The sequence below is a fragment of the Chionomys nivalis genome, chromosome 17 (assembly GCF_950005125.1).
Source record: "Chionomys nivalis chromosome 17, mChiNiv1.1, whole genome shotgun sequence".
Lineage (NCBI taxonomy): Eukaryota > Metazoa > Chordata > Mammalia > Rodentia > Cricetidae > Chionomys > Chionomys nivalis.
In genome coordinates this window covers 60,931,025-60,955,158 of record NC_080102.1, presented here as the reverse complement: position 1 = coordinate 60,955,158, position 24,134 = coordinate 60,931,025, and the positions used below count along the sequence as shown (strand labels likewise).

At 41.2% G+C, this 24,134-nt stretch overlaps 1 protein-coding gene across 1 annotated transcript; it reads left to right on the top strand.

The window, feature by feature from the left end:
• Positions 1–1,658: 1,658 nt before the first annotated feature.
• On the top strand, positions 1,659–23,823 carry Gtsf1 (gametocyte specific factor 1). Its single transcript, XM_057792546.1, has 9 exons — positions 1,659–1,712; positions 3,550–3,594; positions 6,469–6,569; positions 14,962–15,088; positions 15,708–15,791; positions 16,432–16,495; positions 19,231–19,325; positions 21,457–21,490; positions 23,693–23,823. Exons 2-8 carry the CDS (start codon positions 3,579–3,581, stop codon positions 21,471–21,473), a joined length of 504 nt encoding a protein of 167 aa, XP_057648529.1. The 5' UTR covers positions 1,659–1,712; positions 3,550–3,578; the 3' UTR covers positions 21,474–21,490; positions 23,693–23,823.
• The last annotated feature ends 311 nt before the right edge of the window (positions 23,824–24,134 follow it).

Here is a 24,134-nt window from a genome sequence, read left to right as displayed (position 1 = left end):
GTTTTTAGTTTTTTGGGGCACTAAAAAACTGAGGCAGGTCTTCCACCAGACAGGGTCTCACTCTGTAGTTTGGGCTGTCCCAGCTGCCTCAGATCCATGACAGTCCTCTCGCCTCAGCATCCCAAGTGCTAAGACGACAGATTTGTGCCTCTACTCCCTAGCTTTTAGTGTCTTATTCCGAACTGAAAGCTCTGAAGCATTCACACATCAGCTGACTGGAGTGTAAAACAGAGCTGGAATTCATTTACAAATTATTCATGTAAAAATAAATCACCCACTCCTAAGACCCTATTCACCTAAGCTCCTTGTTTTTGCTATGCTGATGATTCTCTCAAACTGTATTTAGGTTCTTACCCATTGAAACATGTCAGAAGTCCCAGGATTTCAGCAGTCAGACAACTTCTAGATGGCCTACTAAGATTTAGACAGTACAAGCCCGGTGGTGGTGGCGCACGCCTTTAATCCCAGCACTTGGGAGGCAGAGGCAGGCGGATCTCTGTGAGTTCGAGACCAGCCTGGTCTACAAGAGCTAGTTCCAGGACAGGCTCCAAAGTCACAGAGAAACTGTCTCGAAAAAACAAAAGAAAAAAAAATATTTGGACAGTACAAAATTTTCTGTCATATCATCCAATGTATTTTACAACTTAGTAGTTTTAAAACAGTATCACCAAATCTACCCACAGTGCCAACACCTTTTTTTTTCTTTTCTTTCTTTTTTTTTTTTTTTTTTTTTTTTTTTTGGTTTTTCGAGACGGGGTTTCTCTGTAGCTTTGGTTCCTGTCCTGGAACTCCCTTTGTAGACCAGGCTGGCCTCGAACTCCCAGAGATCCGCCTGCCTCTGCCTCCCGAGTGCTGGGATTAAAGGCGTGCACCACCACCGCCCGGCAGTGCCAACACCTTTTCAAACACTATAAAATTTATAGTATAAATCATTTTTCTCCCTAATGCATCTCAGGCCCTACTAAAAATTTCCTTATAGGAATTTCCACGCTACCACTTCCTGGCATGTGTTGTACTCCCATTCGATCACCATTCCAATTTGGGATCTGTTTTCCTAAGCACTTTGGGGACAAGTATTTATACTTAAGCTGGTATACAATTATAGTTTAGGAATGGTCTCTTTTCTGAAGGACTCCCAGTGCTTTCAGTTCTTTGACCCACCTGTCCTCTCCAATTTAAAACTCCCTTTAATCCCACCACAAATCTATCATCCTCCCAACTATTCACGGAGACTACCATTGTCTTTCCAATTGAGAGCCTACGTGTACTACAGAATCACAAAATCCCTGCCCTTCTTGATTTTCCTCAGCTGTCCTCTTTTGAACTCTCAAAATCTAAATTACATTTCTGTCTCAACAACTTCCACAAACAAGGTTTTCTTGTAAACAGCACCCAGCTTTTCCCTGGCTTTTCTAAGATGGCCGCCCCAAAGCCAGCAAAGGAAGCTCTCCCCCCACATAGGACCATGAGGGCCAGGGAGCAGAGAGAGGTGGCGGCTAAAAGCAAAGCGACTGAAAATCCCCAAGAGGTAGCCTTGAAGGCTTGAGGGTGAGCCAAAGGGAGAAGGCGTCACAAGTGTTGGCTTTGTGACTGGGCCAGCGCAAGCGACAGTCACAGGAAGTGCAGCCCCGCCCTGGCATCGACCGGAAGTGGGCGTTGCCGGGGCCTGACTGTAAGGCGAAGTTGGCTGTGGGGCGAGCGTCTGAACTGAGGTAAGGAGGAAAGGTGGCAGGGCTTTGGCTTGGGTCAGCCCTTGGGAGCAGTTCACGTGTGAGATACCTTCAAGGAGGTGCCCTCCCTCACTCCCCAACCTTAAGCCCTCGCCACTGCCGCGTCGCTCATTGTACCTCGACGGCCTGCCTGGCACCTTTTTCCACCTTGTTTTCAAAACCTCCCCCTCCTTGCCTGCTCCTTTTATCCTCGCGTTGCTTGAGAATCTTCTCGAATCTGGGGGCTTTTGGTAAGGATAGAGAAATTACTACTTTACTGAGATCTGCAATTTTTTTTCAGGGTTTAAACAGTAGCTTCAGATTCGCACTTTATCCAGTTCACAGCAGCCTAGTACTGAGGGAAGGGAATCTAATCATGGGTTAACTGTTTGATGGGGAAGATAAGAGACAGCTGGGTGATACCATGAAGTCCAGCACTCTTGACCTGCTTGTAATTACTGCTGGGAAAGAAGAGGTCAGCTCTCTAAGTTGCTGAATACTGCATTCATCTCTCTTAGATACCTTGAAATTTAAAAAAAATTAAAAAAGAAAACAAGAAAATGTAATGCTTGACTCTTCCTTCCAAACCTTTTTTATTTTTTAACAAAGTAGGACATAACTGTAATAGAGGTTCCAGAAGGTCAGGACAGTTTAATACAAACATGAAGAATAATTTTCAGACAGTTTCCCTAGTAATTGTCCTTAACAAATGGGCTCTGCAACGAAGTACTAAACTGGAGTTAGCTGATCATCTGTATTTCCTAACAAAGGTTCTAATGGTGCTTATGTCATAGAATGGGGAGAAGGAGTATGGAATTGTGTGAAAGGCCAAAGGAGAGCTTGCCTAGAGACAACAGCTGTATGTGCATCCAATTTTCAGAAGATTCCTGTGGGAGTGGTTAGATACAAGATTAGTTTTCCCATAATAATAAGTAAATTAAATCAGTGTTCAATAGAGCTCTCCAGTAAAAGAGAATTCAAACTGAGACATTTTATTTTAATGTTTTTCATTTCTGTTATATTTGTTCTCTTTCATGTTTTCTGTGAGTTCTTAAATCCTAAATTCACTTGTTATCTGTAGAGAAGGAATCAATACTGACCGGAGTAGGACTAATCTTGCCTTTATGTAAGAAATGAGAGGAACCGAGTAAAGATAAGAGAACGTCAGTATGACATCTCCTGATCTCATTTTTTTAAAGTTATTAAATAAGATTTGTTTTTATTTTACACGAGTATGTGTGCATTTATGAGTACACCACGGGCATGCATTGCCCACAGAGGTCAAAGAGGGCATTTGATCCCCTAAAACTGGCGTTACAGTCACTTGTAAGCTATGTGGGTGCTGGGAACCAAATCCAGATCCTCTGCAAGAGCAACTAGAGCTCTTAACCATTTAGCATCTATCCAGCTGGAAAGAAGAGCTTTAAAGTAGTTTATCTGGAATTTTAAATAATAGTATTTTATAGCCTTGACTTACCCCTATTACTAATGTTAAATAGCATCAAACTTTAATAGGAGGTGAACAGTGGCAGGTGTTGTAATACCTCTTAACATACATTACTATGTTGTCACTTGAATATAATTTATGTCTGTAGTCATATTTGGCCTGTTTTTGGGCCCTGGAGTTTATTCCAAGAATATAAATTATATGATAATGCTAAAATTAGTCTTAGGAGTAAAGAATGCTTTAAAGAAGAGAAATGTCTCGGGAGGAGGCCATATACTAAGGGTTTGTGTTATTGAACTTGAGCGACTTCAATTCCAGAAAGAATTCTACATCTTAGGGCTGTCTTTTGATAAATTTCATTTCTGATTCTCTGAACCGTGTTTTTCCCTCTAGCACTTGAACAGGACTCCTCTGCCGTCAGCATGGAAGACACTTACAGTATGTACTGCCTGCTGCTTTCAGATAATCACGTCAGTTATGTGTAGTGTGATGCCTGACTAGACTGGATGTTGTGAAAAATTTCTCCATGAAATGCTGAGAAAGAAGGGCCTGTGTGGTGTTGCGGTATAGATATAATTCATATTTTAGAGTTGGAGAGTTGGCTCAGTAGTTAAGAGCACTGGCTGCTCTTCCAGAGGACCTGGGTTCAGTTCTCAGCACCCATATGGCAGCTCACAACTGTCTGCAACTCCAGTCGCAGGGAATCATATACAGACATGCAGACAGAACATCAATGCACACAAAATGAAAATAAGTCATTTTTTATTTTTTTTTAAAAGAAATATCAAATTTTAAATATGACACTTTAGTCTACAGCCATATCACTCTGAACAAATGGTCTGAAATAAAACACTTTCAATTTAAGTAATGAGAGAGATATGAGAACTAACTGTAATCCCAGCTCATAGGAAGCTGAGTCAGGAGGATTCCAACTTCTAAACCAGCTTGGGCTTCACAGCAAGGTTATTCAAAGGCAAACCAACAGGCCAATGAGATGGCTCCGCAGTGGAATGCTTGCCGTACAAGCCTGACAGCCTTGATTTGAGTTTCGGACCCCATGTAAAAGGAGAGGAAACTGACTCCATAAAGCTGTCCTCTAATCTACACACATGGTAATAAATACAAAATTTTTACAAGACTGGGGTGTAGCTCAGTTGTAGAACACTTGTAGAGCGCTCTCAAGACCTGTGATTTGGTCACCGACGATGGATGGATGGATGGATGGATGGATGGATGGATGGATGGATGGATGGATGGGTGGGTGGGTGGGTGGGTGGGTGGGTGGGTGGGTGGATAATTCTTTTCCTATAGAACAGTAGATGAGAGCTGACCTAAATTGCCAGACCAGGAAGTAAAGCATTTGGTAATTCTGGTTGTCAGTTTTGACTCCTGCTCTACATGGGCAGTTATCAGGTGTGAATCATAGAGTACCTCCCATTCTGTCAGTTGCTGGCATTTGCTAGTGACAGAATGGATTAAATGAAGGAAAACTACTAAGAATCTCATTTCTGAATGCTCCCTGGGTGCTCCGAAGCTGCACAAATAGGGAAAGATTGCTGGCTAAGAAGAGCACAGCTGGCATAATAAGCACGCCTGTCCTCCAGGACTTCTCCTCCCTATGCGTTCTGTCCTTCAGGTCACCTTTCAGGCTCATTTGCATCATGACCGCGGTTAGCAATTTATTCCATGTTTACACCGCCAGTGAAACTGTTTCAGTTCCCCTCTGGTTTCTGATTTCCACTGCAGTCTTATGCTTTATAAGCTTCTTATCAAAGGTGAATTGTTTATCCTTACCTTCAAGGGGTGGCAAGGGCGTTTTATTGGGTTGCCTTAACAACCAAGCTTGTTAAGATTGGGGGCACAGCCAAGGCAGCTTGGATAGCCTAAGGGCAGTTTTGAATAGCATGGTTCAGGGTTTTCTTGACACAGCAGTCCATGTCTGCAGTTGTCTCCGGTTCCAACAGCTGTAGGAGGCTCTGTCTTTGCAGTTTATTTTTATTTCAGCTGGGTGGTTTAGTAGTCATTAATTGAAGGAATTTTTTCTTACCTATATTCCAAAATATGAAAAGTAAAATCATCTGTCTGACAAAAGTAATGAGATCATGGACAAGGAAACTAGAATAACCAATACAACATACAGAAGTAAAGCAAAGAACAGATTGGGGGGAAGCTATTGAAACTCTATGGCTATCAACTTGTTTACTAGAAATACACAGGATCCTAATTATTCCTAATTTGCATAAGGCCAGCTGGATAGGGAGAGTAGAGTTCCCAATTGCAGTGGGACACAATCGTTACATTGGGACACCAGCAGTCCATTTCAGCTTTAGTGTGCTACTGGGAAATCTTGGTTGGAGTACCTACCTAGAAAATAGAAATGACCCTGAATTGTTACCGTTAAGAAAGAAAAAGGAGCTGGGCAATGGTGGCACACACCTTTAATCCCAGCACTTGGGAGGCAGAGGCAGGCAGATCTCTGTGAGTTTGAGGCCAGCCTGGTCTATAAGAGCTAGTTCCAGGACAGGCTCCAAAGCTACAGAGAAACCCTGTCTCAAAAAACCAAAAAGAAAAAGAAAAAAAGGAAGAAGAAGAAAAATACTTTGGATGCCATTTAGCATTTTTGTTTTATAATAAGAATGCAAACTGGCAGGGCAGTGGTGGCTCACACCTTTAATCCCAGCACTCAGGAGCAGAGGCAGGAGGATCTCTGTGAGCTTAAAGCCAGCCTGGTCTACAGGACAGCCAGAGATACACAGAGAAACCTTGTCAAAAAAAAAAAAGAGCATGAGAACTGGAAAGCAGTATTCAGTCAAATGTAAATGATGTAATGAGACCTCAGCAGCACGCCGTAGTTGGTACTGCTGTGCTTAAGAGTCAGTGATGACAATTTTATTTTCTCATAATTAGATTTTATCATTTAGTCACATTTTCTTTGTTTTTGTTTTGCTTTTTTGGTTGGTTTGATTTTAGTTTTGGGGGGTTCTATTTGGGGTGTGTGTGTGTGTGTGTGTGTGTGTGTGTGTGTGTGTGTGTGTGTTTATGAGACGGGCTTCTCTGTGTAATCCTGGCTGTCCTAGGTTTTACTGTGTAGATGGCTTCGAACTCAGAGATCTGCCTATTGCCTCCTAAGTGCTGGGATGAAAGGTGGATCCTACCGCTATTGAACCAGTCACATTTTATTTTAATCTGACTTTTTCTTAGACTGCTTTATTCTTTCACTACAGATTTTCTGAAAACACTATGTTCCTGAAAGGCTGCTGTAGTTTAACAGAATTATACTTTATACTTACTTTATTTTTTTCTCTCTTCCAGTCGACTCCCTGGACCCTGAAAAGTTATTACAGTGCCCGTATGATAAAAATCACCAGATCAGGGCCTGCAGGTTTCCTTATCATCTTATCAAGTGCAGAAAGGTAGGGTATTGTTTTCATAATATGCCTTCTCATGCTGACTTGAGTTCTGAAGAGACACACTTTGTAGCAACAAATCACTTAACATAAATACTGTGATTGAAGGCCAGATTCTACCTTGTTAAGTTCCAATAGTTACAGATGTCTTATTCTTTGAAGTATATAAATTTTTTATTTTTTTTCTTTCTACTAACTATAGACAAAGCATTGTTTATAAACATCTAGAATCTTATCCTTTGGAAAACAAAAGAATCACTAATTTTTTTACTTGTAATGAGAAATCCCTCTTACTTTATAAATTTGATGTGTTCTTTATTCTGATAAGTGCTAAGTACCCTATTTCTTTTAAAAATATTTTTAGATTTATATTTATGGGTGTTTTAGTTGAATGTATATTTGTGCACCATGTGTGTGCCTAGTGCCTGTAGAGGTCTGAAGAGGGCATTGGATCCAAATGTTTAACCACCAGGCCTCCTCTCCAACATCGCTGTTAACAGTTCTCTCTGACTTCTTGTTTAGAATTCTTAACTCAAAATATTCTTCCTAAAAGTAACTCGGTTTCATCTTTTTTAAGTTTTTAAAATTGTTTTTTAATTTATGTATATGTCTTTCTGCCTATGTAAGTTTATATGCACAATGTGCCCATGGATGCCCACAAAAGCCAGAAGGCATCAGATCCCTTGGAACTGGAATTAACAGTCTGAGCTACCATGTGGGTGCTAGGAACTGTAGTTAGCTCCTGTGAAAGAGCAGTAAGCATTGCTAGCCAATAAGCCTCTCACCAGCTTGCAAATCTTTTTTTTAATTAGTGTTTTCTCTCTGCTTACTTCTTTATAGACTTAGCTAATACAATGTACTCTAGTCCTCTTTTAACTAAAAACTAGCTGGGGGGTATGGTGAATGCCTCTAATCCCAGCACTCAGGAGGCAGAGGCAGAGGATCTCTGTGAGTTAGAGGCAGCCTGATCTACAAAGTGAGTTCTGGGGCAGTCAGAGATGTTACACAGAGAAACTTGTCTCAAAAAACCAATCGATAGGCAGACAGACAGACAGACAGACAGACAGAGACAGACAGCAGACAAATGAATGAATCAAAGAATGAATGTACTTGTAAAGGGTTGTTAGAATACTGATGTCAGAGTTGGAGAGATGGCTCAGTGGTTAAAGGCACTTGCTACTCTTCCAGAGGTCACAAATTCTACCACCCATATCAGTCAGCTCACAACTTTCCGTAATTCCAAATCTAGGAAATTCAATGCCCTCTTCTTCCACAGGCACAGCACATACACACACAAAGCACACACATACTTACCTTGCACATACATACACAAACCACACACACATAATTACCTTGCACATACACACACAAACCACACACACATAGTTAACAAAGTACAATCTTGGAGGCTGGAAAGCTGACTCAGTGGTTAAGAGCACCTGACTTCTCTTCCAGAGGTCCTGAGTTCAATTCCCAGCAACCACATGGTGGCTCATAACCATCTGTAATGGGATCAGATTCCTTCTTCTGGTGTGCCTGAAGACAGAGCACACATATACATAAAATAAGTGAATAAATAAATCTTAGGGAAAAACGTACTTCAGTAGTTTTCAAAGTAAAATTTTAAAAAAAATTAAGATTTATATTTTGCCGGGTGGTGGTGGTGCAGTCTTTTAATCCTAGCATTCAGGAGGCAGAGGCAGGTGGGTCTGTGAGTTTGAGGTCAGCCTGGCCTGCAAGAGCTAGTTCCAGGACAGGCTCCAAAGCAACACACAGACACCTTATCTTCAAAAAACAAAAAACAATTTATATTTCTGTACATAAGTATTTGCCTGCATATACATATGTGTACTACATGTGTACTGCATGTGTACCTGGTGCCCAAGAACATTTTGTAAGAACTGAATTTACATACAGTCATATGCCACCATGTGGGTTCTGGGACTAAATCCAGGTCTTCTGCAAGAGCAGTAGTGCTCTTAACCTCAGCCATCTCGTCAGCTCCTAATTGTTTTTAGAGAATACCAATTTCAGATACAAATATGAAAAGGTTGGTAATATTTAAACTATATATAATTCATACTTAATATTTTAAGAAGTATTTAGGGCTTGGAGTGTAGTTTAATTTGTAGAATCTAGCTTGTCTAACTTGCATAAAGTCCTTGAGTTCAGAAAAATCAGTAGCCCTCCTGTACACAGATGATAAAAGGGCTAGGGAAGAAGTCAGAGAATCAACACCCTTCACAATAGCCACAACAAGTGGAAGACTTGTATGACAAGAACTTTAAATCTTTGAAGAAAGAAATTGAAGAAGACACCAGAAAATGGAAAGATCTCCCATGGTCTTGGGTAGGCAGCATTAACATAGTAAAAATGGCAATCCTACTGAAAGCAATCTACAGATTCAATACAATGCCCATCAAAATCCCAGCAAAATTCTTCAAAGACCTCAAAAGAACAGTACTCAACTACAAGGCAAAAATACTGTTTTTAAAAAAATTAGGTGTTCATAGGTGTGTGAGTTTAATGTCAGGGTCTTTAATTTGATTCCATTGCTTTACCTATCTGTTTTTGTGCCAATACCCAGCTATTTTCATTACTATAACTCTATAATGGAGTTTGAAGACAGGGATAGAGATGCCTTCAGAGGTTCCTTTATTGTACAGGGTTGTTTTGGCTATTCTGAGTTTTTGTTTTTTCATATGAAATTTACTATTGTTCTTTTGAGGTCTGTGAAGAATTGTGCTGTGATTTTGATGAGTATTGCATTGAATCTGTAGATTGCTTTTGGTAAGATTACCTTTTTACTATGTTAATCCTCCCTATCCAAAAGCATGGGAGATCTTTCCATTGTCTGATGTCCTCTTCAGTTTTATTCTTCAAAGACTTAAGTCATATGGGTCTTTCACTTGTTTGGTTAGAGTTACCCCAAGATACTTTGTATTGTTTGTGGCTATTGTGATATTTCTCTGATTTCTTTTTTAGCCCATTTATCATCTGTGTAAAGGAATCAGATGCGATAGGGAGTCAAGTCAAGGCAGGAACTCAGTTTATTACTATGAGCGTCAGCTTATATAGGTTAAGTGACATAGTGTGATGTGGGGGTACCTCCAGCCAATGAGAGACAGCCAATTCCTCCCTTTGGCTAGGAGGGTGTCTACCTAGATTTTGCTGTCTCATCCCACTCAGTAGTTTTGAGACTATTCTTCAAACTCGAGCCAGGCTTTTCTCTGTCCTACAGGCCTTGAGGTACAAGCCCTGAGATAATTTTAGCCCAATACATTTCCCTTCTTTGGGATTTTCTGTTGTGAGATCATCTGTTGCCTTTGTTTTTGTGGATGTAGCTCACTTGCTTGGGTTGTCTGCCTAATACTTTCTGTAAGGCTGATTTGTGGATAGGTATTATTTAAATCTGGTTTTGTATTCGTGGTTCCTGATCACTTACCCAAATTTTTTAATTCCAGAATTCCCGTTTTGCGTTTTCTTAATTGCCTCTATTTCAGTTTTCAAGTCTTGAACTGTTTCCTTCAACTGTTTGATTGCTCTTTCTTGGTTTTCTTTAAGGCATTTGTTAATTTCCTCCATTTTTTTGTTTGTCTTCCACTTCTTTAAGGGCCTCAGTCATCTTTATAAAATTATTTTTAAGGTTGTTTCTTCTGCTTCATCTGCCTTTGGATGTTCAGGTTTTACTGTTGTAGAACCTAGTTTCTGGTGGGGTTGCCTTGCTCTTTATGTTGTTGAATGTACTCTTACACTGTCTACCATCTCTTCTCCAGTTGATGTATTTAGGGACTCTGTCTCGGTTGAATGCTCCCTCGGGTGCAGGCAGAGCAGAACCTCGGTGACCACTCCTCAAGGTGCAGATGGTCACTGCAGCAGTGAGGCATCTCACACAGAGAATGGCAGTGGATGCTAGCTGGAACACAGGTGCTCTTTCTCAGAGGAACTTCTTACTATAGCTTCTGGAAGCCGCTGCTGTTGTTGCTCCCGCAGTCACTCCCCATTTCATGTTTGATTTTCGAGCCTATAATCCCAGCAGTAAAGAGGTAGAAGCAGGAAAATAAAAAGTTCAACGTTACCCTCAACTATATAGAAGTTAGGCATGTTAACCTGGGCTACATGAGACTGTCTCAAAACAAAGAAGCAAACCAGCCAGACATAGTGGCACACACCTGTAATCCAGACAGTTGTAACCAGGAAGTTGAGGCAGGAGGATTGCCATGAGGCCAACGACAGGTAAATTAAGTAGTGACCTCCTAGGATACTTGATAAGACCAAGTCTCACCAGGCTGTGACGGTGCACGCCTTTAATTCCAGCATGTAGGGAGGCAGAGGCAGGTGGATCTCTGTGAGTTCGAGGCCAACCTGATCTACAGAGAGAGTTCCAGGACAGCCAGAGCTACACACAGAAACCCTGTCTTAGGTGTGTGTGGGTGGGGGGAGGGGGCAGTCTCAAGGAGCAGTGGTGGCACATGCCTTTAATCCCAGCACTTGGAAGGCAGAGGCAGTAGGATCTCTGAGTTTGAGACCAACCTGATCTACAGAGAGAGTTCCAGGACAGCCATGGCTGGCTGCACAGGGAAAAATCTGTCTCAAACCTCCCCCCACAAAAGACCATGTCTGAAAAAAAAAAAAAAAGGAAAGAAAAACCTAGGTGGAGGATAAAGAGATAACTCAGCAATTAAGAGCACTTGTTGTCTTTACAGAAGACCTGGGTTTGATTCCCAGCACTACATGGTGACTCACAACCATATAACTCCAGTTCAGGGGATCTGGCCCACTCTTCTGTTCAGGCACACATATGATGCATATATACATACATGCAGGCAAAACATTCATATGTGTAATATTTAAAAAAAAAATTTAGCTGGCCATGGTAAATTATGCCTTTAATGCCAGCACTCAGGAGGCAGAGGTAGGCAGAGATACTCTGAGTTAAAGGCCATCCTGGTCTATAGAGTACGTACATTGCGTAGAGAGATTCAAACAACAACAAAGGAGAGGTGGAGACTGGAGAGATGACCAGCTGTTAGGAGCCCCTGTAGTGCTCTTCACAAGTGGCTCACAACTGCTCCAGGAGAATCCAATACCTCATACACATTTAAAGTAAAAAATTTTTAAGTTGTTTTCCTTAAGTAGGTATAGTGGTTCATGTCTGTAATCCTACCATTTGCAAGGCTAAGGCAGGAGGATCAAGTCCATTTAGGGCTGTATAGCAAGACCCTGTCTCCAAAAGCCTTTGCTTTCAATGTCTAACATGTCTTATGTAAGTAATAGAGACTGCGTCTCATGTGTTTTGTTTTTCTTTGCATTTTTTGTGGGGAAGGGGAGGCAGTACTAGGGACACTAGAGGAGTAAGTACTCAGACTCACTAAATTGCCCAAGGTGACCTTGAACTCACAGCCCAGGCCAGCTGAACTTCCCATTCTCCTACCTTAGACTCTTCGTAGTTGGTATTATAGGCCTGAGCCACAAACTGCTTTTGTTGTTGTTGTGTTATTGTTTGGTTGGAGTTGTTAGGGAAGGGAAGATACTTTAGTTTTTTGAAATAGGACTTTTTCTAGCCAAGGCTGGTCTCCACTCACCTTTTCCCTCAGATCTCTCGCTACCTCCACCTCCCAAGTGCTGGGACTGAAGGTCTGTGCCATGGTAGCTGGCTACAGTCTTCTGTGTGAGTGTGGTATGTGTGTATTACATATGTGTGCACAAGAGGAAGCTGGAAGAGGATAAAGGGTGCTCCTGTCTATCACTCTGACTTATTCCTTTGAGACCTGAAGCTTATTACTTCTTTTGTCAACTAGGTTAGCAAGCAATAAAGCCCCATCAAGTTGCCTGTTATCTTTGCTGCCTACCAGCACTGACTGCTTTACAGGCATGCAAGACCATACCCAACTTATTACTGAGTGCTGTTTTGCTGCCTGGGGGCTAGCACCCGCCTCCCCCCCCCCCCCCCCCCCCCCCCCCCGCAGTACAGGATTCAAAGGAAATCCATGGAGTCACTGCTACTAAGGTTAGGGGAAAAGACACACACTCTCTTGATGGTTTCCTTCTTAATTCCGTATTCTTCATACTGTGTTCTGTATTCTTTTATCTCTATCCAGAAATGTCCCTTCTGTCTCTCTAGATGTTTCTCTTCTCCTTCTAACTCTCTTGATGTTCTCCTAATTCTCTCATTCTTGGTATTTTCCTTCTAACTCTCTGATTCTTGATGTTTTCCTTCTAACCTGTTTTATATTTACCCCTTACAACTTATATATCCCAGCAAAGCCTTTCATTTAAAAATTACATTGTGGTTACATTCTGTTTTTCAAGTGAATGTCTCCAGTGAATACAAGTAAAAAAGAGCATGTTGTCCATATCCCTTACATGATTAAACATTTTACATATTACAGGTGAAAAACAAGTTATCCCAAGAACCCAAGCAACTTGTTACAGATTAATCATGCAGCAAGTAAGATATTCTTGTTAGTCAGGTCTTTTGCTGGCAAGCTGTGTTTTGCAGTTATGAAGAATGGCCAGTTACTTTATTACTTATCTTGAAAGGTAATCTTGTGAGGAATCTTAAAGGAATCACAAACCTAAACTTTTATACGTGAAAAACAATCAATCAGCTGTACTTTAAATCTTTAGAGTACATACCCCATCATCATCATATCAGAAGATTGAGGACAGAAATGGGTGTGAGGAATTAATCATCACCTTTGGTCATCAACTGATCCTAGCAAGAAAGGCCCATCAGCTAATGATAATTGGGCTGCTTTGTTCTTGTTCCCCGACCTTAATGAGTTCCTCATTCAACTCTGCCTTTCTAAAACTGTGGATTGTCTTCTTGGGTTTTTCATCTCAAGGCTGTTTATCAAAACATCTAGTCTAAGTTATTTTCAAAGCTTTGTTTTAGCTATGGTGCACTCTGAAACCTGTGAACACATCTCCCAGCCTTAAGGTTAAAAGAATTTAAACTAGCTACTGTGACTCAATTGTTTTTCTTAATCATTAACCTAAGCCACAGTCTATGTGGCTCAATAGAAATTCATATATTCTAGCTATGTGATACTTCCTTGTTTTATTTTTTATCATCAAAACTCTATTTAAACTAACATTATTATTATCAGTTAGACAGTACAGCTTAGGAAGGAATCTTCTTTATAATAACCCACAGGTAAAGATGCCCAGTAGGACAGGATTTTTCCAGACATACTACCAGACGCACTATGTTACAGACAGTGGGATCTCCCCACACCCGTTCACACCATGCAGATACCAGAGAAAGATGGCAGCGGCAGACATGCAAAGGACAGCAGAAGCAAAAGACATTTGGGAGGGGGGGTCTTGTCTGTCTGAGAGTCACCCATCAGGGAGTTGCCTCCTGGGGGCTGACACCTTGAACTTCAGTTGCCACCGGCTGCTCCTCTGACTCGGCCACCAGCAGTTCTGGAATCCAAACTGAGGTCCTCAGGGTGGTTCAGAAAGCACTCTTAACCCCTGAGCTATCTCTCCAGGCCCTCTTTTTCTTAATTTTTTAATTGCTAGTGCCATTACCATGATATTTAAGTGACAATAAATCCTTTTTGGGGGGTTAAAACAAGCTACTAACCCACACAGTGCCTATCACTTGGGGTTTTCCTAAGTGAAGTAGATGAAATAAAGGTTAAATTGTTCACCAAGCAATGGTGACACACGCCTTTTATCCCAGCACTTGAGAGGCAGAGGCAGACGATCTCTGAATTCCAGGCCAGCCTGGAATACAGAGAGAGTTCCAGGACAGACAGGGCTGCACAGAGAAACTCTGTCTTCAAAAACAAACAAGCGAAAGTTAAATTGTTCAGGGCCTCATCTCAGCCGTCAGTACTTTGTGTCTGCATTGGTCTGATAGTGATTAGCTGTGTCTGTTTCTTTGTGTCTGCATTGGTCTGATAGCGATTAGCTGTGTCTGCAGCTCTCTGTGTCTTAGCACTGTCGCATTGCACTAGCAAGGGCCTCACTGCAGTGCAGACTGTTCCTTGTTAGTGTTGATTCTGAATGTCAGCTTGCAGAGACACCCAGAGAGCTCCAGCCTTGTAGGCTGTGCTGTCTGACTGCTCACACGGACTGCTTTGCTCTTTATAAGCCACTAAAATCCCAGTGTGTGTGTGTGTGTGTGTGTGTGTTAATCCCTACAGTCATAACCAAAAGGCTTACATTTTGATGCTACTGGGATTAGTAGCTGTGTGGTTTGTGTGGATGATAAATAATTCCCTCTTAGGCTTCTGTGATGAGCTGCCCACCATGGCTGAGTGTACCCACCACAGCAGCTTGCTGAGAGATTTCATGGAGCCATTTATAGAAGAAGGCTGAGCTAGTTTCTGTGGATTTTATGATATCCAAAAAATTGATAGATCCCTTAATTTTGATTCCACAGAATCATCCTGATGTCGCAAACAAATTGGCTACTTGTCCCTTCAATGCTCGGCACCAGGTTCCCCGGGCTGAAATCAGTCATCACATCTCCAGCTGTGATGACAAGAGCTGTATTGAGCAGGATGTGGGTAAGCCTTACTAGCCAAAACGTTCCAATTCGGTGGGTTAGCCGGTCAGTTGGTATAATTCCACATCATCAGCTTGCTTTCTGGCTTTCACCATTTCAGAGGAACAGTTTTCTGCCTTGGACATGGTTGTGTGGTTGTGTCATTGTAGCAGTGGGTTGTTAGATTCTTATATAGGTCAGACTGTTTTCTCTTCTGCTGTTATAATAAATCATCTAAAAATAAAGTCCTTGAGGCTGGAGATAGAACTCAATGGGTCAAGCCACTTGCCTCACATGGATAAAGCTGGGTTCCAGCTCCTGTGCCAGAAAAACCATAGGCATGATGGCACTGACCTTTAATACCTGAAGTTAAGAAGTAGAAGCAGGAGGACCTGAAGGTCAAGGTCATCTTTGAGTTTGAGATCTTGCCTCAATAAATAAACAATCCTGTTACTGCAATAATTGTGGTAACAGTCTTTGTTTCTGCTTCTTATTCCTGTCAGCTTTCATCCTTTCTGTATTTAGAAACAAAGACTCAATAAGCTACCCTGCAGCCTTTAAAGGCCTTAAATCCCTTAAACAGAATAACCTACTGGTCCTCCCACCCGCCCTTTATGTGTCAAATCTCTGTTGTCTTTCAGTCAACCAAACCAGGAACCTTGGACAAGAGACTCTGACTGAGAGCACATGGCAGTGCCCTCCTTGTGATGAAGACTGGGATAAAGGTGAGACGCCTCTACATTTTTTTCCTCCACAGATTTTAATCTCAGATCATTTGCTTAAGACAGAAGGAAGATTTTCTTTTTTTATGAGCATACCATGTTGTTTGGAACGCCTTGTTGTTTTTTTTTTATTTTTTTTTTAATGATTTATTTAACTTTATGTTCATTGGTGTGAAGGTGTCAGATCTCGTGGAACTGCATTTTCAGACAATTGTGAGCTGCCATGTGGGTGCTGGAAATCGAACCCGGGTCCTCTGGAAGAGCAGTCAGTGCTCTTAACCTGCTGAGCCATCTCTCCAGCCCCCGCCTTATTATTTTTATTGGGCCCCAAAAGGAGCACATTTTGTATCACTCTGCAGACACATAGAAGAACCTGTTCCCCTTGAGTAGAAGAAGCATTTCTTTACATCTGTTTCCCCATAAATCCTGTTGTGCCATCTGTGTGATTGTTACTAGGCACAATGACTATTATTTATGGCTTTTATGTTAAATTCCTGCTTCTGATTTACTTGGACAGGGCACTCCATCAGTTTTCACTTTCACCCCTCACAATTGCTCTATCATTTCCCATCTGACAAACCCAGCTAACGCGGACTGGTGTTTTTCCTAGTAGTGTCAGCAACTGTTCTGTTCTCCTTGGCAGATTTGTGGGAGCAGACTAGCACTCCATTTGTCTGGGGCACAGCCAACTTCTGTAGCAACAACAGGTAAATTAAATGGTCTAACTCATCACTACCACCCCAAATCAAAAAAAAATAATAAGGGTGACGCATACCTTTATTTTCAGCACTCGGGAAGCAGAGGCAGGCAGATCTCTGAGCTCTAGACCAGCCTGGTCTACAGAGTGAGTTCCAGGACAGCCAGAGCTACACAGAGACAGCCTATCTCAAAAAACTAATAATAATAATAGTAGTAATAATAATGCAAGTAATAAAAATTGCAATAATGTAATAAGAATTCTTGGTGATAACCTAGTACAAGTAGTGTTTGGTGAGGGTTTTGCTTTTCTTGTTGTTTTGAGAGAGAGGGTTTGTGAAACCAGAAGAGGTTTTCAGGGGTGGGTGCGTGGGTGTGCGTGAGTGTATATGTGTGGATGTGAGTGTGTGTGGGTGTGTGTGTGGGTGTGTGTGTGCACTTGTTGCTCTTTAAAGGACTGGAATGAAGTTCCACACCTACATTAGTCAAACGTACAACTGCTTGTAACTCCAGCTCCATGGAATCCACACCCTCTTCTAGGCACCCACACACATGCACATACACATGTAAATATTTTAAGGATTTATTTATGTATTTTATGAGTACTCTGTCATATACATAAACTCTTCTGTCATCTACATATATCCCTGCATGCCAGAGGAGGGGATCAAATTGAATTATAGGTGGTTATGTACCACTGTTTGTATGCAGGGAATTGAACTCAGGGCCTCTGGAAGAACAAACAGTTAGTGCTCTTAACCACTGAGCCATCTCTGCTTAGCCCATAACTATTTTTTGAAATCCTGAAAGTTGTTTGAGATTGGGAAATCCAAAGTATCTAATGAGTAAGGAAGAAAGCATATCTCGGGGCTGGAGAGATGGCTCAGAAAATAAAGGAATAAATTTTATACTCTATTTTCCCCTAAATGCTTACCTTTTTATTTTATTTTTATTGTTTTTGATTATGTGTATGTGATTATGTGCATATGAGTTTAGGTGTCCATAGAGGCCAGAGGTGTCAGATCCCCTGGCTGCCTGATGTGGATGCTTGGAATCAAACTCGGGTCCTCTGTTAACTGCTGAGCCATCTCTCCATCCCTCAGAAAGCACTTCATTTTTTTTTATTTCTTAATTACTGAGGTCAGTTAATAAATGTATACTATTTTGAGTCAATAACAAAAAGTTAGATTAGTTTTTTTTTAAATATTTATTTATTATGTATACAATATTCTCTGTCTGTGTGTATGCCTGAAGGCCAGAAGAGGGCACCAGACCTCATTACAGATGGTAGTGAGCCACCATGTGGTTGCTGGGAATTGAACTCGGGACCTTTGGAAGAGCAGGCAGTGCTCTTATCCTCTGAGCCATCTCTCCAGCCCAAGTTAGATTAGTTTTATTGGTGGCAACTTTAACTTACTTCAGTTCTTAAGAGATTTATTATAGGAGCTAGAGAGATGGCTCAATAGTTAAGAGAACTGACTGCTTTTCCACAGGACAGATGTGGGATGCGATGTATGCTGTAAATGTGTTTTATTGCCATTGGTTAATAAAGAAGCTGCTTTTGGCCAATGGCTTAACAGAGTAAAGCCAGGCTGAAAGATAGAGTAGGTGGAGTCAGAGAGAAGCCATGTAGCCACCTGCAGGAGACAGAGGCCTCTGACACAGCCTGCCATAACCACAGCAACGTGGTGATATACAGATTAATAGAAATGGATTAATTTAAGATGTAAGAGCTAAGAAGCTAGAGCAATAAGGCCAAGCAGTGATTTAATTAATACAGTTTCTGTGTGGGTATTTGAATCTGGGCGGCTGGGAATGAACAAGTAGCCTCCATCAACAGAAGAGGTTCAATTCCTATAACCAACATACTGGCTCCCAACTCTCTGTAACTCCAGCTCCAGAGGAATCCAACAGCCTCTACTGCCCTCTGTAGGCACTAGGCACACAAGTGATACATGGGCATACATGTAGATAAAGCATCCATACACATAAAAGTAATAATTTATGAAGAGGTCTGCTGCAACCGAGCATGGTGGGGAACAGCTTTCATCCCAGCACTCATACTCAGGAGGCAAAGGCCAACAAATCACTGCGAATTTAATGGAAGCCTGGTCTTTAGACAGTTCCAACCATGAATAGACACAGCTGTCTTGTTTACAGGGGTACTAACCAGTAGGTGTTATAGGTGTTAACTGTTTACATCTTATAAAAATTGAGATTAACTCCATCTTTTGTTATTGTTTTGCTTTTCGAGATAGATATTCTTTATGTAGCCCTGGCTGTCCTGGAACTCAGTCTGTAAATCAGGCTGACATCCAACTCAGAGATCTGCCTGCCTCTGCCTCCCGAGTACTGGGATTAAAGGTGTGCACCACTACAGTTAACTTCATCTTAATGCACACATGGAATAAGAAACATCCCAGAGAAATGGTAATCATCCAAAGTGCAAGAATGTTTTTGAAAGAACTATGCTTACATGTTTTCCCCCACTTAAAAACACATTTTGAAGTTGGGCACACACCTTTAATCCCAGTACTCAGGAGGAAAAAGCAGGCAGATCTCTGTGAGTTCACGGTCATCCTAGTCTATAGAGCAGGTTCCAGGACAGGTCCCAAAGCTACACAGAGAAACCCTGTTTCAAAAAAGCAAACAAAAACGCACACGCATGCACACATTTTGATTGTCTTGTGTGTGTACCTGAAGAATATTGATATGATGACGTCAGATTATTTCTTTCTTTTTTTAGTCCTGCAAACAATATAGTTATGGAACATAAGAGTAACCTGGCTTCAGGCATGCGAGTTCCCAAGTCTCTGCCCTATGTTCTGCCATGGAAAAATAGTAAGTGAAGCAAAGGTCAAAGTATTCTTACTATACATTGTGACAGAAATAATTGATTTGGTTACTTAGGTATAGGTATGTTCAGCCTGATGCTTTCATTGTGTCCACAATGAAAGCAGTGTTAAGAGGCAAGTTCATAGCACTAAGTGCCTACATAAAGAAGCTGGAAAAATCCCACACTAGTGAATTAACAGAACATTGGAAAACTTTAGAACAAAAAGAAGCAAACTCACCTAAGAGAACTAGACGGCAGGAAATAATCAAATTGAGAGCTAATATCAACAAAATAGAAACAAAGGAAACAATACAAAGATTCAATGAAAGAGTTGGTTCTTCGAGGAAATCAACAAAATAGACAAACCTTTATCCAAACTAACCAAAAGGCAGAGAGAGAATATCCAAATTAACAAAATCAGAACAAGTGGTGCTGGCATAACTGGATATCAACATGTAGAAGAATGAAAATAGACCCATATCTATCACCATGCACAAAACTCAAGTCCAAATGGATCAAAGACCTCAACATAAAGCCAGCCACACTGAACCTTATAGAAGAGAAAGTGGGAAGTACACTTGAACACATTGGCACAGGGAATCACTTCCTAAATATAACCCCAGCAGACATTGAGAGAAACAATTAATAAATGGGACCTCCTGAAACTGAAAAGCTTGGTAAAGCAAAGGACACGGTCAACAAGACAAAACAGCCTACAGAATGGGAAAAGATCTTCACTAACCCCACATCAGAGAGAGGTCTGACCTCCAAAATATACAAAGAACTCAAGAAATTGGACACCAGAAGATCACATAATCCAATAAAAAAAAATGGAGTATAGAACTAAACAGAGAACTCTCAACAGAGGAATCTAAAATGGCTGAAAGACACTTAAAGAAATGTTCAGCATCCTTAGTCATCAGAGAAATGCAATTCAAAACAACTCTGAGATTCCATCTTACACCTGTAAGAATGGCTGAGATCAAAAACACTGATGACAACTTATTCTGGAGAAGCTGTGGGGAAAAGGGAACACTTCTGCATTGCTGGTGGGAATGCAAGCTGGTACAACCCCTTTGGATGTCAGTGTGGCGATTTCTCAGAAAATTAGGAAACAACCTTCCTCAAGACCCAGTAATACCACTTTTGGGTATATATCCAAAGGATGCTCAATTGTGCCACAAGGACATGTGCTTAACTATGTTCATAGCAGCTTTGTCATAGCCAGAACGTGGAAACAACCTAAATGCCCCTCGACCAAATAATGGATAAGGAAAATGTGGTACATTTACACAGTGGAGTACTACACAGCAGAAAAAAATAATGGCAGCTTGAATTTTGCAGGAAAATGGATGGAGCTAGAAAACATTATTTTGAGTGAGGTAACCCAGACACAGAAAGAAAATCATCACATGTACTCACTCATAGGTAGTTTTTAAACATAAAGCAAAGAAAGCCAGCCTACAAACCACAATCCCAGAGAATTTAGACAACAGTGTGGACGCTAAGAGAGACTTACATAGATCTAATCTACATGGGAAGTAGAAAGTAGAAAAAGACAAGATCTTCTGAGTAAATTGGGAGCATGGGGACCTTGGGGGAGGGTTGAAGAGAGCAGGGGAGAGGCAGGGAGGGGAGCAGAGAAAAATGTAGAGCTCAATAAATACCAATAAAAAAAAAATTGGTCCAAAGGACTTCACTGAGTTCACAATACTATGCCTGACTATAAACAAACAATTAAAGCTGGGTGTGGTGGTACATGCCTTTAATCCCTGCTCTGGAAGCAGAGGCAGGCGTGTCACCACCAGCTGACAAGACTCTTTCCCTTGGATTCTCTATGGAATCCAATCACAAATTTTGAATTCTGCTTTAAGATTACTACCCCATATATTATACTAAGAACAAGTAATTTGTGTTTACGCCAAGTCTTTAATCCCAGCACTTGGGTGGCAGAGGCAGGTAGATCTCTGAGAGTTCAAGGCCAGCCTGGTTTATAGAGCAAGTTCCAAGACAGCCAGAACTACCCAAAACCATATCTGGAGAACAAAAAAAAGAAATTTGTGTTTAGTAAGCACTGAGGATAGAGTGGATTCCAGTTGACATGGCATATTTATTCTGAAATATTTATTTTTGTAGATGGAAATGCACAGTAACTGAACATCTTTCTCAAGTAAGTATTTGTTCTACCATCTCTTCAGATAGTAGCAAGATTTAACTGGACATAAAGCAATTTGAGTCCAATTTTCTTTCCATTATGATGCTAAATTAAAGCTTTGTGTGTGTGTTTTACATATATAGCCTCTAATATAATGGCATTACAGGCTAATGAATGGGCATTTACCACTTAAAATTCTGCCACGATGCTAAGTTCTTTTCCCTGCTGTTAGTACACACTGCATTTTTTTTTCACATCAAAATTGTATTCTAGATCTATCCTCCCTCTTGTAGACCGAGATAAATCAAGCCACCGTGCTTCACTGATCTGCAACTATTTCTCTATGCAGTACCGTTTAATTCTCATTTAAAAAAAAAAAAAGTCATACTTTTTAAATGAGCATCTAAAAGTTTTGGGCCTCTTTAGAGTCTTGGCACTGTTGATATTGTCTAGTAGTTTAAGTGCAGAACCTCACAAAAATCTCTATGAATAGACCAAGATCCTTTACTTTTCCCAGATGAAACCTTTCCTGGAGGCCCTTCTGTGTACTGGCGGGAGAAGGGCTCAGGAAGGCTGACAGGACTGTCTCAGCTGCTGGCAGATAGCAGTCCTTCCGTGAATATTGATCGGATGAATGAAGGATTGCTTTGTCGCTGTCCAGGCCACATCTAAACTGAAGCAGATGAATCTGTGGAAGGGTTCATTCTGTACCAGACCTAATATTTTCCTCTGATAAGAAACTAGAAAAGCTAAATAGAATACCCAGCCAGGCATCTCACAGCACTCAGAGTTAGTGGCAAGAGGATCTCTGAGTTCAAGGTCAGCCTGATCTACATAGTAAGCTCTAGGACAGACAAGGCTAGTATAGAGACCCTGTCTCAAAAAATAAATAAATAAATAAACAAACAAACTCCAGGGATGGTTGTGCACACCTTTAATCCCAGCACTTGGGAGGCAGAGGCAGGCAGATCTCTTTGGGTTCAAGGACAGCCTGGTCTACATTGTAAATTCCAGGAAAGCCAGAGAGCTATGTAGTGAGATCCTGTCTCAAAAAAAAAAAAAAAAAAGTTTTTTAAAAGTATTTAAAAAAATGATAATAAGCCGGGCGGTGGTGGCGCACGCCTTTAATCCCAGCACTCAGGAGGCAGAGGCAGGCGGATCTCTGTGAGTTCGAGGCCAGCCTGGTCTACAAGAGCTAGTTCCAGGACAGGAACCAAAAGCCATGGAGAAAACCTGTCTCGAAAAATCAAAAAAAAAAAAAGATAATAAAAATAAATAAATAAAAATGATGATAATAATAAGCCAGGCGGTGGTGGCGCATGCCTTTAATCCCAGTACTCAGGAGGCAGAGGCGGGCAGATCTCTGTGAATTCAAAGCCAGCCAGAGCAAGTTCCAGGACAGGCTCCAAAGCTACACAGAAAAGGGGAGGTGGAGAGAGACCAGCAGGTAAAGGTGCTCGCTTCCCAGCCCAAGGGATTGAGCTCTGTCCCTGGGACCCATGTGGTAAAAGGAAAGAACCATTTCCCAAAAATTGTCCTCTAGCCACTGTGCAAGTACACATACACAAAATTTAAAAAGTCATCTTTAAATTTTAGATTTACTCATTTTTATTTTGTGAATGCTTTGCCTGTATCTATATATGTCTACTACATGCAGGCTTGGTGCCCATGAAGGTCAGAAGAGGATATCAGATTCCCAAGAATTGAAGTTACAGATGGTTGTGAACCATCTTGTGAGTGTTGGGAATCGAACCTGGGTCCTGAACAAGAGCAATAAATGCCCTTAACTGTTGAGCCTTCTCTCCAACCCTGAATGAATATAATTTTTAAGTTTCCATACAGACACATATCAATACCATTGAATTAATGAGTAGTAGAGTATTTAAGAGGAAAACTATCAACGTAAGTTAGTTAGAATTTGTTCAGAATTGTTCAAAGTCGTCAGTTGCCTAGAGAGTCGGTTCCCACTTGTGAAACTGTTGACACAAGAAATGCGTCCTGATGACTTGGAGAATGAGATTGAACGGCGTGTTTCCGTGTCTGCAGAGGTACTGAAAGGGAAAGGATCAGCAGGTGTCCTGTTATTAACAACAGTGAACCTCTGGCAGAGCCCGTCTGAGAGAGTTTGAGGGTTACAGTTGTGTGAGCTGTTGTCAGATGTAGCTGGTGCTTCTGTCATTGAAAGGAAGTAAAAACTCTTTTCTCATTTCCTTGCAGATGCCAGACTGTGGAAGACTCTTGCTTATTCCTGCTACCTAAGGGTTCTTCTTTTTTCTCTTTATCTAATTATAGAACAGTAAACTGTCTGTGACTTTCAAACTGGCAAGTACATTTTTTTTAACTGCTGAGACTTTGACTCTTCAATTATTTAATACCAGAACCTTCTACATATTGCTGAAGTAGACAGACAACTTGATAGTTTGGTTGAACACCTACTGCCCCAAATTTAAAAAAAAAATTACTCATTCTACTTAATGAACACGATGATGTGAAACGATCATACAGGACCCAGCTAATACAGTCAGAAAACTTGGATTAGAAAAATGTCTCTGCGTTTGTGTTCTCCCCGCTTTCATTCAGACATCTTGCTGCTTGGATATTTCCAGCATGGGTGGGTTTTTGGTTTTTAATCTCGTGTGTTCTATCTAGAAAATGTGCT